Below are 15,788 nucleotides of genomic sequence, written 5' to 3' on the forward strand. Positions count from 1 at the left end.
AACTATTCTTAAATAAATATTTCCCAAGTACTATCCGCCAAGAGCGAGTCAAGGAATTCCCGAATCTGGAACAAGGAAATATGACCGTGACCCAGTATGCTGCAAAATTCGAAGAGCTAGCCCGCTATGCAACTAGACTCATGGCAAATGATGAAGAAAAAGCAAGGATGTTCGAGTGGGGACTGGATCTCACAATCTGGGGAAGAGTCCTTCCGCAATGACTCCCCTCATAGCTGAGGTGCTGGAAACGGCATTAGAATCTGAGAGGGAAGTAAACGACGCCAGGAAAGCTTGGAATAAGAGAAGAGGAAGTCAGGCAACAATTGGACCCCAGAGGAACCAGAAGGGAAGCATGACCTCAAAGCCCTACTCCAGACCACAACCACAACAACAACGACAGCAACCGCAGCAACAGATTCAAAGAGGAGGCTATCAAAGGCCGGCGGGACAAATCCAGTGCTTTCATTACCAACAGTTAGGGCACAAGAAAAGCGAATGCCCCCAACTCCCTCCATTTGGATATCAAGGAGGAGGTTCTGGAGCAAATGCCCAGGCATTAGGTGGGCAGAAGCCTTGGACAAACAAGACAGGACCTACCGGGCAGCAGCACCAGAAGAATGGAGGAACTGAGAACGCCAAGGCCAGTGGCAACCAGAAGGCAACCGGCAGAATCTTTGCCTTGCAAGAAGAAGAAGCGGACCCATCTGTAATCGAGGGTAATTTAGTACTATACAATTCTTGGGTGCATGTTTTATTTGATACCGATGCATCACATTCTTTCATATCCTCTGCTTGTGCTAAGTCATTAGAACTTGTATGTGAACCCTTAGCAACTGCCTTAAGTGTAATGTCACCTATGGGAGGATGCGCTTGGGTAAGATCGATCTGTAAGGACTGTAAGATAGGAATGTCGAACCTACGCTTAACTTGCGACCTTCGTGTTATGGAAATGTCGGACTTCGATATCATCTTGGGCATGGACTGGTTGTCCACCCACCGAGCAGTGATCGACTGTCGTCAGAAGAAACTGGTAGCTCATACACAAGATGGAACACGTTTCCAGTTTAAGGGGGATAGACAAGACCCCATGGTTTCAACAAAGCATCGGACGCAGTGGCGCGACCAACTTGCCGGTAGGATAGCAAGCCTAATTCTAAATGAGGAAGGCCAAGGAGAAATAGAGCTTCTGCGCGTAGTGTGCGATTATGCAGATGTATTTCCCATGGAATTGCCAGGATTGCCACCAACCCGAGAAGTAGACTTTAGCATCGAGCTACAACCTGGAACTACCCCAATATCCATGGCTCCGTATCGCATGGCACCAGCAGAACTACGAGAATTAAAGACACAGCTACAGGAATTGCTCGAGAGCGGATTCATTAGGCCAAGTACTTCGCCATGGGGAGCACCCGTGTTGTTTGCTAAAAAGAATGATGGATCGTTGAGGCTATGCATCGATTATCGTCAACTCAATCGAGTCACGATTAAAAACCGATACCCACTCCCAAGGATTGATGACCTTTTTGACCAACTTAGAGGCTTAAGGTGCTATTCAAAGATCGATCTCAGGTCGGGTTACCATCAACTACGAGTCAAGGAGGAGGATATACCAAAGACTGCCTTTCGTACTAGATATGGCCACTATGAATTTGTAGTAATGCCCTTCGGACTAACCAATGCACCAGCAGTATTCATGAGCCTAATGAATAAGATATTTAGACCATACCTTGACCAGTTTGTAGTAGTATTCATTGATGACATCTTGGTATATTCAAGGACTGAAGAAGAGCATGAGCAACATTTAAGGATTGTCCTCCAAATTCTTAGGGAAAATCAGTTATACGCCAAGGCAAGTAAATGCGAGTTCTGGTTAAATGAAGTATAATTCTTAGGGCATGTGGTATCAGAAAATGGGATTGCGGTGGATCCAACCAAAGTGGAGGCAGTGTTAGATTGGAGACAACCAAAAACTGTGTCGGAGATCCGTAGCTTTTTAGGATTGGCCGGTTATTACCGAAGATTCATCCAAGATTTCTCCAAACTAGCTAAACCAATGACTCGTCTGATGCAGAAGGGAATAAAGTATGAGTGGGACGAAGCTTGTGAAAAATCCTTCCAGGAGTTGAAGAAGAGGTTAACTAGTGCGCCAATTTTGACCATCCCAGAACGAGAAGAGGGGTACACTGTGTATTGTGATGCATCTAAAGAAGGGTTGGGTTGCGTGCTCATGGAAAATGGAAAGGTTGTCGCATATGGATCCAGACAGTTGAAACCTCATGAGCGCAACTACCCCACACATGACTTGGAGTTAGCAGCCGTAGTTTTTGCCCTAAAGCAATGGCAACATTACCTGTACGGGGAACAATTCGAGATTTTCACAGATCACAAGAGTCTGAAGTATCTATTCACACAGAAGGACCTTAACTTAAGACAAAGATGATGGATGGAGTATCTTGAGGATTTCCAATTCACTCTCTCATACCACCCCGGTAAAGCCAATGTAGTAGCAGATGCTCTAAGTCGTAAGAGCAGAGGGATGATGGCTAAGATCTCCGTCAAGGAATGAGATATGGTTAAGACACTCAATGAGTTCAGGATCCAAGTAGAATCTCAAGATACAAGAGCATATCTTAGCGCACAGAAGGTGATGCCTAAGTTAATGAATGAGGTCATGGAGGCCCAGAAGCACGATCAAGAGGTAGCCTACAACAAGGGACGTCTGGAATCAGGAGAGCCCATGCCCGATTGGATAATTCACCCCGATGGGAGTTTAAGGTACCAAGGTAGATTGTTTGTACCTAGTGACGAGTTACTTAGAGAAAAGGTACTGAAGGAATGTCATCATTCTGCATTCGCGGTACATCCAGGAGGAACAAAAATGTACCAAGATTTGAAGAGGCAATATTGGTGGAATGGCATGAAAAAGGAAGTGGCCAAATTTGTAGCAAGATGTCTGACATGCCAACAAGTGAAGGCGGAACATCAGAAACTAGGAGGAATGTTGCAACCTCTACCAATAGCTGAATGGAAGTGGGAGTATGTGACGATGAATTTTGTGACAGGGTTGCCTAAGTCACCTAGAGGGCGCGACGCTATATGGGTAATAGTGGACCGTCTTACCAAGTCAGCACATTTCTTACCCTATAAGATGACCGACACCTTAAAGTCTATGCGCAGACTCTACATTAGGGAAATCATTAGACTACATGGAATTCCGGTATCTATTGTGTCAGATCGTGATCCACGATTCACCTCTCGATTTTGGGGAAGCCTGCAGGAAGCTCTTGGTACGGAGTTATGTTTTAGCACTGCCTTTCACCCGCAGACCGACGGACAATCTGAACGCACTATCCAGACGCTCGAGGATATGCTGAGAGCTTGCGCAATGGATTTTCAAGGAAGTTGGGAACGACACCTACCCCTAATTGAATTCGCCTACAACAACAGCTTCCAAGCTAGCATCGGTATGGCACCCTTTGAAGCATTATACGGACGACCTTGTAGATCGCCGATTTGTTGGACGGAAGTGGGTGACGCAAATCTGGTAGGACCCGAACTTGTCCTAGAAACTACTGAGAAGGTCAAATTGATCCGACAACGGTTGAAGACTGCTCAAGACCGTCAGAAGAATTATGCAGACAGGAGGAGGAGACCGTTGATGTTTGAAGTAGGCAGCCACGTGTTCCTAAAGGTGAAACCCAAGGGTGGAGTCGAACGTTTTGGGAGAAAGGGGAAGCTGTCACCACGATATATTGGACCTTTCGAGGTATTGGAGAGAGTGGGCGAAGTAGCATATAGACTAGCTCTACCCCCGCAGTTAGCAGGGATACACAGCGTCTTCCACGTATCTATGTTGAGAAAATACATCGCTGACCCGTCACACGTCCTCAAATGGGAAGATATCAGCCTTGACAAGGATGTTACATTTAAAGAAGGACCGGTAGCAATACAGGACAGTCGAGAGAAGAACCTCAGAGGCAAGACGGTTCACTTGGTGAAAGTGCTATGGCGTCACCGGGGAATTGAAGAATCTACTTGGAAGCGCCAGGATTGGGTAAAGGCAAATTACCCCGAGCTTTTCGAAGGCAGTATGTAGCTAAATTTCGGGGACGAAATTGTTTTAAGGGGGATAGGTTGTAAGGCCCCTAAAATATGTATTTACTTTTAAGACTCTAATGATGAATTATTTTCTTAGAGCCCTTGTTACTTGAATTAATTCAAATCTTGTTGATTAACAAATTTCTATTTCTTTTATTTTTATTTTATCAAAACAGAATTCCCTAACCTAATTTAATTCTACCTAGGTTACATGTAGTTAACTTCAAGCCCTTATATATATATATATATATATATATGTGTGTGTGTGTGTGTGTGTATATGCACCTTGAGGGATGTGCCTAGAACATAAAATAATTTAAAAAATTAGTCCCTTCACACTTCCCCAAGGCTAGCCCTCCTAGGGAAGGGAGAAAGAAACCAATTTTCTAAGACCATGATTATGAGATTCTAGAGAAGCACAACCTAGTGACCTACCTAGGATACAAAATCCAAGAAATAGTTTTATTACAACTAGAGGTGGCCTAAACCAATGGAACACACCACATAAGTCCCTTCCATTCCTTTAGAATTCAAGCAAAATCCTAACTCTCCATCCAATTCCAACTAAAGGGCTTTTATGTCCTTTTACCCCAAATTTGCCTATATATACCACACCCTCCCTAGCTTGCAAACATACACACAACACACTCACTCACACACACATTTTGGTTAGAGAGAGGGAGGAGAGCAAGGAAGAGGAGTCTAGAGGAGAAGAGGGAAGAAGAAGAGAGTTTCTTGTGCAAAGCTAGAAGGTAAGCCACCAACACAACCTTCTCTTCATTTTCTTTTCTAATGCATGTTCATTTTAAAGATTTTAAGTGATGTTTCAGATCTGTTATTATCATGTCCTCATGTTAAAAATACCAAGATTTGAGTATTGTTTGCATCTCTCTTGTATTTTCTCCATTCTGGCACAAACCATCTTCTTTTTGTACAAATCTCTAAACTTTTCAAGGGCACTCTTTCAAACAAAATTTTCTGAGTTAAACATTTGATAGTTAGCATATTTTCTTCACAAAAGATATGAAACTTTCCCATGGTGGAACCCATTTTTTCTAAATTTCCTTGTTTTGGGCATTCCACCTTAAAACCTGTTTTTTTCAGTCAACTTTCAAATATTCCAGAAAAATTTACAAAAATATTCTTAACCTTTATTTTATGTCCAAACCTTTCTTAAGGAGTTAGCTTTCAACTAAAATTGGTTTCATCGAAAAACATTGAGTGGTTTGCAAGAAAATCAAGTTTTCGTAACAGTCGACAGATCTGGGCAGATTCTGGACAGATTCTGGAACAGTGCTGGACTATTTTCTAAATAACTTAAAATCGGGAAAAACAATCCCATTTCCGAAAAATGTTCTTGGAACTAGATCAAATTCTCTACGAACCATAGGAAAACCGAGTCCGGTGGATGAACCTAAGTAGTCTTTCCATATTAACCTTCATGTGATGTTAAATCTGGAAATTTGTTATGTTTGGATGTTTTATACCCTTGTATTTGTGAAAATGTTTAATGGCTTGTTATCATATCTTGGCATAATGTTGTATGGGTATGTTATGTTATTTATCTTCTTATCTTGAGGAGGCATGCTTATGTGAATTTTATTTTATCGTTTAGTTGGACTAACCTTGGCTTAAAACACTTAACTCAACGGGAAACCTAATTGGGTGGGTATTGGGCTTTCGAACATTTGAGTAATGAAAAGATGAGAATATGTGGTATATGGTATGTTGGGATGCGTTCCCTATTTAAAGGTTAAAGTCTTGCACAAGTGATTTTCGGAACCCTTGAACGGAGCGGTTGTATTCGGACCCTAGGTGGTTTGGTGTGAGGAGTGATTCGGGCAAAGCCCTATTTTACCGTCTCTTTTGAGGCCCTGCGGTTGGCGCTACACGGTATATAACCGTTGGTAGGCATCCGAGGTTAGGTCTGTAACAAAGCAGCAAAAGAGGGGGCATACCGAATAATCCGCGTCCGATTCTTGTGGTTGGGAGGACGAAATCTCTTTGGGGGATTTCTAGTTTACTGACATCTAACTTAACTATTTATTTATTTATTGATTTATTTACTGGAATATCATGCTTTACTACTTGATGTTATATTTTGTGATTGTGTATTGGACTGGGAAAAAGGGGTAGGGTGTGTGTGTGTGTTTACTGGGCATTCAAAGCTCACGGCATATCATGCTAGGTGACGAAGCGGAACTCATAGCGGAAGACGACGAGCCGGAAACCTTTGAAGACTTTTGGCTATCTTAGGAATACTAGAAATTTCCTTTTTGTTATTTTGTAAGACTCATATGAAGTTTAAAACTTTCTTTTTGTGATGTAATGTAATGGAACAATCTTTTGAAGCAAGTATAATAGTGGTTATTATGTATGTATATCCTATGTATGAACCTTATCGTTGCTTATGAGACCTTGTGTCAATGCCTTGTAAGATCTGTCAAAAGGGTAGTGCGCTGCCTAAGAAAGCTGGATTTAGAAGGGAGGCTATTTTGACTCCTCCGGCGATCTGGGATCTTACTTGGTTATTGACCATAGGACTCACTAGTGACTCTCCCTTGACTGCAACCTATAGTGTAGAATCGGGGCGTCACAGAAACACCTGCCGACCACCCCTCATGGTGAAAACCAAAAAAGGTGGTCGGCCTACCAGAAAACCTGGTCGCCCGACCACTTTCTGCCCCTGGACTCTGGTTTTTCTGCAACAAAGGCAAGAAAGAGAGAAAGCAATGTATTTTCAACATATGTGTGCGCGACCACTCCTCCCAGTCCTTGCACAAGCTCTAGGGAGTGTGACCCTCGGTTCTCGAGCCACCAATCACACATCTCGATGCATGATAGCCGAGAGACCGAATTGCACGTTTTAATATGACATGAATGCAGGTATGAACATATGAAGCCAACAATTCTATCATAGATAATCAAGAACGTCGGGGATTGGGGATCGAGGCACGTTTCGTCCCTTGGAGTACGAAACGCCCCTCGTTCCCCGTGCTTGGACTAAACCCTATTCCAAGCACCATGCAAATGGAATGGCATGCACAATGCGACTAACATGCAACCTAGCATACGCAATGCTCTGTACTAAAATGGCATACACAATGCGCGTGATGTAACATGGCATACACAATGCTCTAAGATGCAACCAAGCATACGCAATGCTATGGATTGAAATGGCATACACAATGCGCGTGATGTAACATGGCACACACAATGCTCTAAGATGCAACCTAGTATACGCAATGCTATGGATTGAAATGGCATACATAATGCACGATGGACTTACACCAATATGAGTGGACCTCAGCCACACTCACATCGGTGCCCATAAGATGGAAATGAGACAACCGAAATGCGTGCACACATGCATGCAAACCGAAGACCGAACCTAAGGCATAAAATACCACCCTACCAAGGCATGACAAGGGATGCAAGGTGGCATTCAAACATGTAAATTTCAGCACTGAAACATGATGCTAAATGGTCCCGAAACATGAAAATATGGCACCCGATGCATGGAATAAGTCCCGAAACTCAAAACTAGGCACATGTATTGAACCACAAGTATACAAAGCAAGCATTATTTGATCATGAAGTCAATAGACAAGGCTAAGGCAGTCCCAAAACATGCACATTTCTAGTTTACAGCATGGCCAAAAGATGCTAAAGAAAAGGAGTTATTATTCTAGGCATCATTCTTTTTCCTTACCAACTTTTTTTTTTCTTTCAGCAACACATAAATTATTGCTAAGTGTTTGCTACCAAAGATGCTGAAGACAAAGAAAAATGTACACAAATAGATTGTCTAGTGTTTACTGACTACTTCATCCAATTGGTCTTTTAAAATAATAGATTTTGGGCGGAAGAATACACTGAATCATTTGGAAGTCATAACTAAAAAAATAAAAAATGAATTATAACTAAACACCACATTAGATAAACCACATTACCAAAATAATATCAAAACTAATATCATGATGAATAATAACCGACACCACAAAATAAGTCATAACCAATGACCACTAAGATCATAACCAAAAGAGGTGTGTACCGTAGAATTCTACATTAAAGCATGATATCATTGTTTAATAATAAAAGGATAAATTACATCATCAGTTCTTATAGTTTAATTAAATTGTCACTTTAGTTCCTATAATTTCAATTTGAGCAATTTGGTTCCTAAACTTTACCGGTGATCCTTTTAGTTTCTTTGAATTCCACTTTGGTCCTTCTAATAATACACATTGTCTTTTTTCTTTCCAAATTCTAATAGTAAGTGACAAATGAATCACATTGCAACAAAATTAAAAGTGTTTGGACCAAATTGTACAAATTGAAACTATAAGACCTAAAGTGACACTTTACTTAAACTATAAGGACTAATGGTGTAATTTTATCCTTTTATTATTATTTTCATTGTAAATCTATTAAAAGATTGGATCAATTCGGTACAACAGTATCACAAAATCTCAAAAAGAGATAAACAACCTCTATAGAATAAAAGTCTCCATAGATGAGGATAAAAGGCCCCCACAAGAGAGGAAAACAAACTTCCACACAAAAAGAATTATTACATCAACAAATCAAAAACTAAGAAAACCAAATAGAAAATAAATAAATAAATAAAGCGCACACACACACACACACACACACACACACACTAGATTCAAGTTGTCATTGAACTCATTCAAAACTCCACTATTTTGCAACCTTTAACTTGAAATGTGAAGACCACACCTTCCTTGGTCAAGATAGAACATTCAAGTTGAGGTGGTAAGTTAGCGTGAAATAAATGCATTATCTAGTGTTAGCTTTCGGACTATGAGAAGATCTGAAGCTAGATCTTAAAGTTCTAAATTCGATGGTGGAGAATAGGAGTGCAAATTTGGCCCGGCCTGGCTCGGCCCATGTCTGGCCTCGTAGGCTCCCACCAAAATTCGGGCCGGCCTACAGGCCAAAAAATTAAGTCCAGGCCCAGGCCTAGGGGTATTTGGGCCTTGGGCAGGCCTAGGCTTGGCCTCGAGCTTGGGTTGGGCTTGGGCAGGCCTAACCAATTTTTTTTTTTTTTTTTTTTAAATTTTCTACCAAAATTTTGTTATTTTCCACTATAAAAGACACTAGGCCTTGGGTGAGCCGGGCCTTGAGTGGGCTGATGGGCTAGGCCATGGGCTGGGCCCACAAGCTGGGTCAGGCTTCAAAATGATGGTCCAAGCCCAGGTCCAGGGGCTCGAGCTCTGGCCCACCCCAGGCCGCCCATGGGCCATGGGCCATTTTAACACTCCTAGTAGAGAAAGTATGGTAGTGATGGTTAGATTGGTGGAGCAAACATTAGATATGGGTTAAGGACCAAATCTGGAGAAGATCGAAGAGAAAAGGATAGAAAGATCAGATAGGTAGGGAAACCATTATCGTCTCTCTCTCTCCCTTGACATGAAATTATCTACTACTATTTTAAAAGTGTGAGCACTGTCACTTGTTTTCTACCTTTTCATATTCTTAAAATGCCCCTCACTTGTTAAAAGTGCAAACACCCTCACTTGTTTTTAATTTTTCATATTCCTAAAATACCCCTCACTTGTTTTCTACTTTTTCATATTCCAAAAGTAGCCCTCATTGGTTTCTACTTTTTCATATTTCCAAAATACCCTTCACAACACGTTGCCCCTGAAAAGGCACCTTATAGCAACAGTCACAGGCATCATGTAGCAACAGACACTAAGACTTCCAAATTTCTGTGAATGGTCACTTTACGATTTTCATTCGTTAGAGAACTTCATATGATAATAATAATATTTGAAACTCTAAAAAAGTATCTAATTTAATCCACAATGATGTGGCATAATTGATGCTAATATATGTCAATTTTTAATTTGTGACACAATTACAGTAGTTGATATAGTGTCCATTGCCTTGCCACATTATTGTAATTGAATTTGTAGATATGAAATTGTGGATCTCCAACATTTTTCATATAATAATACATAATTTTATGGTTGAGTTTTTAAAAAATTCAAACCTAAATTCAAATATAAACTTGATAGAATTTGATGGGCTCGTGAGGCTCCCCACAAGTTTTGTTTTAATGATCTGAAATGTTCATTTTATATAGCCCTCTGTATAAATTTTATCATGATTGTCTAAAAAAAATAGTTTATTTTTAAAAATATATTTGCCGTCTATTTTTTTAGAGAAATGTAATAAAATAATTTTTTTTATCAGATCAATCTAATTTTTTTTTCTATGAATGATATATACTGAGGGTTTCGAATCATTGAAACAGAATTTTTGGTGAGCCCTACGAGACCGTCAAGTTCCCTCAAATTTAAACTCAAGCCTAATTTTAAAAGTTAAAATTAGTATTTTTTTAATATAGACCGAATGGTCATGCTCCTATGAATCATTACAAAATTAAATTGAATGGACACATCTATTCATTAAGAGACACTTTATCTTCTATACAAGGCATAAGTTTTTCATTGTTTTTCACATATACAACTTTTACTTCTGTTTACTGTACAAAAGAGAATCCAACCACTTTTTGATAACACACATTTGTTTTTGTTATGAGGACTTCTACATACTCAAAATTTTACTAGAAATTTGTTTAGAAAATACATGTGTGGTTGAGATTTATTTTAGAAGTAGGGCCCATCATTTAAGAATTGAATCTAGATAATTTATCAAGATTCTTGATAAATTATGGGTTGAAGCTTTTTCTTTCTTACAATTTCTGCTTAGTTATTCATTGGCCAAGTCACATTTATACATTATTAGTTTACTTTATATCAGTGGTTCTCTAGCTTTCAAATACCAAATCTCTCACTTTTCTCATCCATTATGAAATAGTGTTTTTGTGTTTGGTTAATAAATGCACATAGTTTATATATTACTATGAAATAGTATTTTTCTAATGTCTATTTACTCAAGGAAACCCACAGAATTAATAGTTAATTAGGGAGGTGATTGTTGCAGATTGGTTGGTGTCGATCAAGGCCTAGCATAATTTTTACTAATAGGTGTGTAATTAGTTGGACTTGGATCACAATATGTGGAGTTAGGGTCTGCAGAAACAAGGTCACTGAGCAAGAACAAGGACATCATTAGGAAAATCATAGTTGAAAGTGCATCTTTGTTAATCTGCCTAATATGAGAGCACATTTGTGCTTATTTTAGCTGAAAAGCTTGAGAGATAAGAATAGAAATCGGATAACAGGAAAAGATATGCTTCACATTCTTCTTTACAAGGTCCATCAACAAGTTTTCAATTGAACCCCAAGGGGTTGGCTTGGCTCGATGATTTTGGTTCTTCGTACCTCATAAAATATTAGATTTAAGGTTCGACTCCTATTGATTGCTATCGATCCCTTTGGGTCACGTCTGTAGGGATAAACTAAGATTTGCTAGACCATATTGGAGGGAATTGTGTGAGTCTTGTGATTAGTTGGAATTAACAAGGATACCCAATTATAATAATAATTAAAAAAAAAAATCAATTGCACAAACTAATCATTTTCTCGGAAACTTCATAACCATAATTAATTTGACTAACAAGCACGCATGTCCATGTTACGTTTATGTCAAACATGTGTACCACACCAACATTCATTGAATATTTCCTGACATGCATTTTGTACGAGCACGAAATATTGTTCTCGTATAATCCTGTTGATCAAGATTGCACTCCTCCGTACGTCGTCGCTTTACTCCCTGAAAATACAAACGTGAGCTAGCCGGCGGGTGTGTACCGGATACTTCTCCGATGCCTAAGTCAGCAAAACAGACAAATAGACAAAAGCTCTGTGTATTCGGGAATCAAAGGTGTCTTACCTTTTCCATAGGTTATGTTATGAGCTTTTATAGGTTCCACGTGGCACAATCCTAGTAGGACTCTTACTCCTCCATGTAGAGTCCTCCTAGGAATCATATTCCTGAAAGATAATGCCTATCCTTCAACACCCCCCTCACTGCTTAAACCAAGTGAGATGGTTTTACCTCGGTTGGATATCAATACGACTGAGATAACATGGCCATGCTAGAGCTGCAGACTGGACCGAGCTCTACCTAGCTCGGTTCTTCCTTTCACTGCGTGTACCTTGGTTTGACATGTTCCAACCAAGCTGTTGAGATCATGCTAACCACACCGAGCTAGGACCAAACTAACCCATAGCATGGTTCTGAGAAAAGCTTAACATACTGGCTCAATATGGTTTGACCGAACTAACTGTTACCGCGCTGACTGTGGTGACCGAGCTAATCACCAAGCTTTTTCGGACCGGGCTAACTGCATGGCTCCTCTGCACCAGACTAATTACAAGGCTCTTTTTACTGTGGCCCACAGAATGACCCATTACCCAGCTCGATCCAATTTATATATAAATTACCCTTTCAATTGCCCCTTAATTCCATCTGCGCAGCATGATAGGAATTACCTGTTACCAGCCGAGCTAAATTCACACCGGGCTATTTTAACACATCCGGTCAAAACGTCTCTTCAATCGCCGTAACTGAATCGCTTCTCATTGCAAGGGTACATGGCAGACTCTCATTGGCCCAGCGTAGCTGTCACGCCGTTCTTTGTACTTCACAATATTTGAACAGTCTCGCCCTTTTTTGCTCTATTTCGAAAAACCTCCATTTTGAATCAAAGCCACTTCTATTCACTTTCTCTCTCTCGCTTTTTGAGTTTTCATTCCTCCTCAACATAGTGCCTACAAAACTTGTGTTCTTGTTGCTATTGCTTCCATCTTCAGTTCCTCCGTTTTGAACTGGTAAGTTGCTCAGATCTGTTACCTTTCCATTGATTTCATACTTGTTTTGTAATACATAGCATAACATGTATGTTTTTCAAAAACACTCTGCAGTTTCCACCGAAAATGCCCACTTTTTCCCAAGAACCATGTAAAAAATCCATTAGATTCACTAACAATATGAGGAACGACATTTTTGATCCAAAATCATACACCAACCGAACTAGGAAGTTGTTTATATTAAGTGCCATCCTAGCCACACCCAATAACCGAATTGAAACTTCACGTCACTTGTAGTTTCCATAGGTTAGGTACCTTTAGTTTAACCGAGCTATCGAACTGCACTAAGTTTGCGTAATACCATCCTGGAAAGCCTCAACCACCGACCGAGCTACAACCTGGGTCTAAACCAGCTTCCTTAGTTCAAACCGAACTAAGAATGCTGCCCCAAAGGCCAACCGGGCTAAAACCCCTTGCTCAAACCGAGCTAAAACAGATAGCTTCCCGCGTAGCCGAGCTAGGACTTTATTTATCTTGCCTTTGTTTCTTGTAGCACGGTCTCACGATCTGTGCTTAACACCTTTCTTTTTTCACTTTGCAGACTTAGGTTGGCCAGGCACTCCTCTGATTGCTCAACCGAGCTACTAGGCGTCATTTCTCGACCGAGCTAAAACTCAGCTAATTTATTAGTAATTTAAGACCATATGGGCAAATACAGATTTCTGGTAAACACACCAGGTGGTATGGCCGAGTTCCGAAAAGACTACCATATCCCTGATGACGTCCATCTTACCTTAGCCGACCTAGAAGTCACACCCTGGGGAAACCGGGGTTTCGTTCCTTTTACCCTCCTTTCTATTGTAGAAACTGGCCTAAGATTCCTCGTACAACCCCTTCTTTGTGAATTCCTCAGACAAACCAACCTTTGCCCTACCCAACTTTCCACCAATTCTTACCGTATAATAAACGGCATAGCCGAGCTAAACTGTCGGGCTGGCCTTAATCTCGGTCTAACCGAGCTCTTCCACCAATACTCCATAGGATCGGCCGAAGATGGCTGGGTTTACTACTTAAGAATACGGTGCCGGCATGAAAAGATAATAAAAGATACCCCGGATAAAGATGTGAATGACGATGATTTCTTCTGGGTATCTGGGAACTTTGAGGACCAACAAGCCTAGATCCCGGGTGACAGAATAAATTGGAATAAGGGTGTAGCCGGTAGGATTACCTCAGTCCAAATCCATGATTTTCTTTACTTCGATTTTCTTTATCCTGAACCATACTAACTGTTACCCTTCTTCATGCAGATTTGAACTTTCTCAAGTCTCGATACAGCTACCCCAACTTGAATGTACTTCGTGCTGCGCTGCGATACCCAAACAGAAGTTGGACCGAGCTACTGAATTTTGAACCGACCTACCGATATAGTAGCCGCAGGAAGACCAAGGTAACTAACTTTTTGTTAGAAGCCTCTCCTGAACCGGACCCAACCTTGCCTCAAATCAACTTGATCCCTCTAACCGCTGAACAAGAAATGGCCAAGAAAAGAGCCGTAAGAGCCCTCCTTATTGAGACAAATCAGCCCGAAGTACCACAGGTCGGTCGCCAGAGGAGACCGTGGTAGCCTTACCATCCCATCAGCCTTCATCTTCTCGGACTCGCAAGCGCGCTCGGTCTTCTACAACCGAGCAAAGTCTTGTTGATGAGGACGAAACTGTGCTCCCTCCAACCGCAGTACCAAGCCCACAACCTGAGAGCTCAAACCGAGCTAACTCTTCTAATTGGGCACCGAGATTATCTTACCAGAACCGAGCCATCTAAGACACAGATTTAGTGGTGGCAGACAAAGATCACATGCTGGCCTTCAATCTGGCTAAGAGCGTGTGTTTGCCCCCTGACATGGATCACCATGCCCACCTTACCGAGCTAAAAACTATCCGCTCGGCCACCAAACCAATGGTGCTGGTGAGTATTTTTTCCTTTGTTTTCAAATTTTGTGCATCTGTTAGCTCAGTTCTTACTCAAAGAATTGCTTACCACCCTTATGTAGGCCATGCAAAAGAACCACATTGCGCATAAGCGTGTACTAGAGCTGCGGAAGATAGCAAGGCAGGCTGTGGTTGATGTTGACCAGAAGACGACCGAGCTAAAAGTGGCTAAACAAAAAATGGTCGAGCTACAATCTGAGGTCGCCCGGCTCACCAGTGTAGTTGACTCAGTCGAAGTGGAGAAACAAAAAGCGTTGACCGAGATGAAGGACTACTATCTTCGTGAGCTTGCCTCTGTTGAGGAGAAGAAGAGGGCCGAGATAAGAGAGCTGGACAAGAAGATTGACGAAGTAGAGGACCGCGACTACAAAGAAGGCGAAGCAACCTACATCTTGCAGTGCGAAGCTGGCAAGGATTTATTCTTCAAGTGTGGGTAGAAAGCGGCGGTGGCACAGCTCGGTCACGGTCTTGACACCGAGGTCTTCCTAAACCCTCCACCGCACTTTATACCGAGCTACATGGCAGAGTATGCTCAAGCCATTCAACAAAAATTCCTTCAAGTTGATGAAGATGAAGAAGAAACCGAGCCTAACGATGCCCCGGTTGTCAATGATCCTGCTGTTTAGTCAGCTCGGGTGGAGCCACCGGTAGAAGACTTGACGACCGAGCTACCAGCTGAAATCGGGCTCCAAGTTGAACTGGATGCGGATCCTTATGATCCTTTGCTTAGTCTTGTACTTTCTTCTTTATGCTTAGGAAAGGAACTGAAACTGTAGCCGAGCTGTGCCCCACCTTTTGTACTTGTCTTGATTTTTCAATGAAAAACCTTCTCTTGTTCCAACTATTTTTTCGGTTTACTCTTATGTTTGCTTTTTCTTTCCAGTTTTAATCTGGATGAAGTGTTCCATTTTTCAGCCGAGATACCCATCTCGGTCTTAACCTTGAAATC

The 15,788-nt window shown here is 41.3% G+C and overlaps 1 protein-coding gene across 1 annotated transcript; it reads left to right on the top strand.

Moving 5' to 3' along the window:
* Positions 1 to 217: 217 nt before the first annotated feature.
* LOC145799954 (uncharacterized) lies at positions 218 to 15,276 on the top strand. The gene is made up of 6 exons (XM_082889597.1): positions 218 to 1,477; positions 2,072 to 2,265; positions 2,596 to 3,287; positions 3,549 to 4,088; positions 14,159 to 14,298; positions 14,902 to 15,276. Exons 1-6 carry the CDS (start codon positions 218 to 220, stop codon positions 15,274 to 15,276), a joined length of 3,201 nt encoding a protein of 1,066 aa, XP_082745723.1.
* Positions 15,277 to 15,788: the final 512 nt, after the last annotated feature.

The sequence above is a fragment of the Camellia sinensis genome, chromosome 9 (assembly GCF_055761805.1).
Source record: "Camellia sinensis isolate YWXY chromosome 9, ASM5576180v1, whole genome shotgun sequence".
In the NCBI taxonomy this organism is placed as follows: Eukaryota; Viridiplantae; Streptophyta; class Magnoliopsida; order Ericales; family Theaceae; genus Camellia; species Camellia sinensis.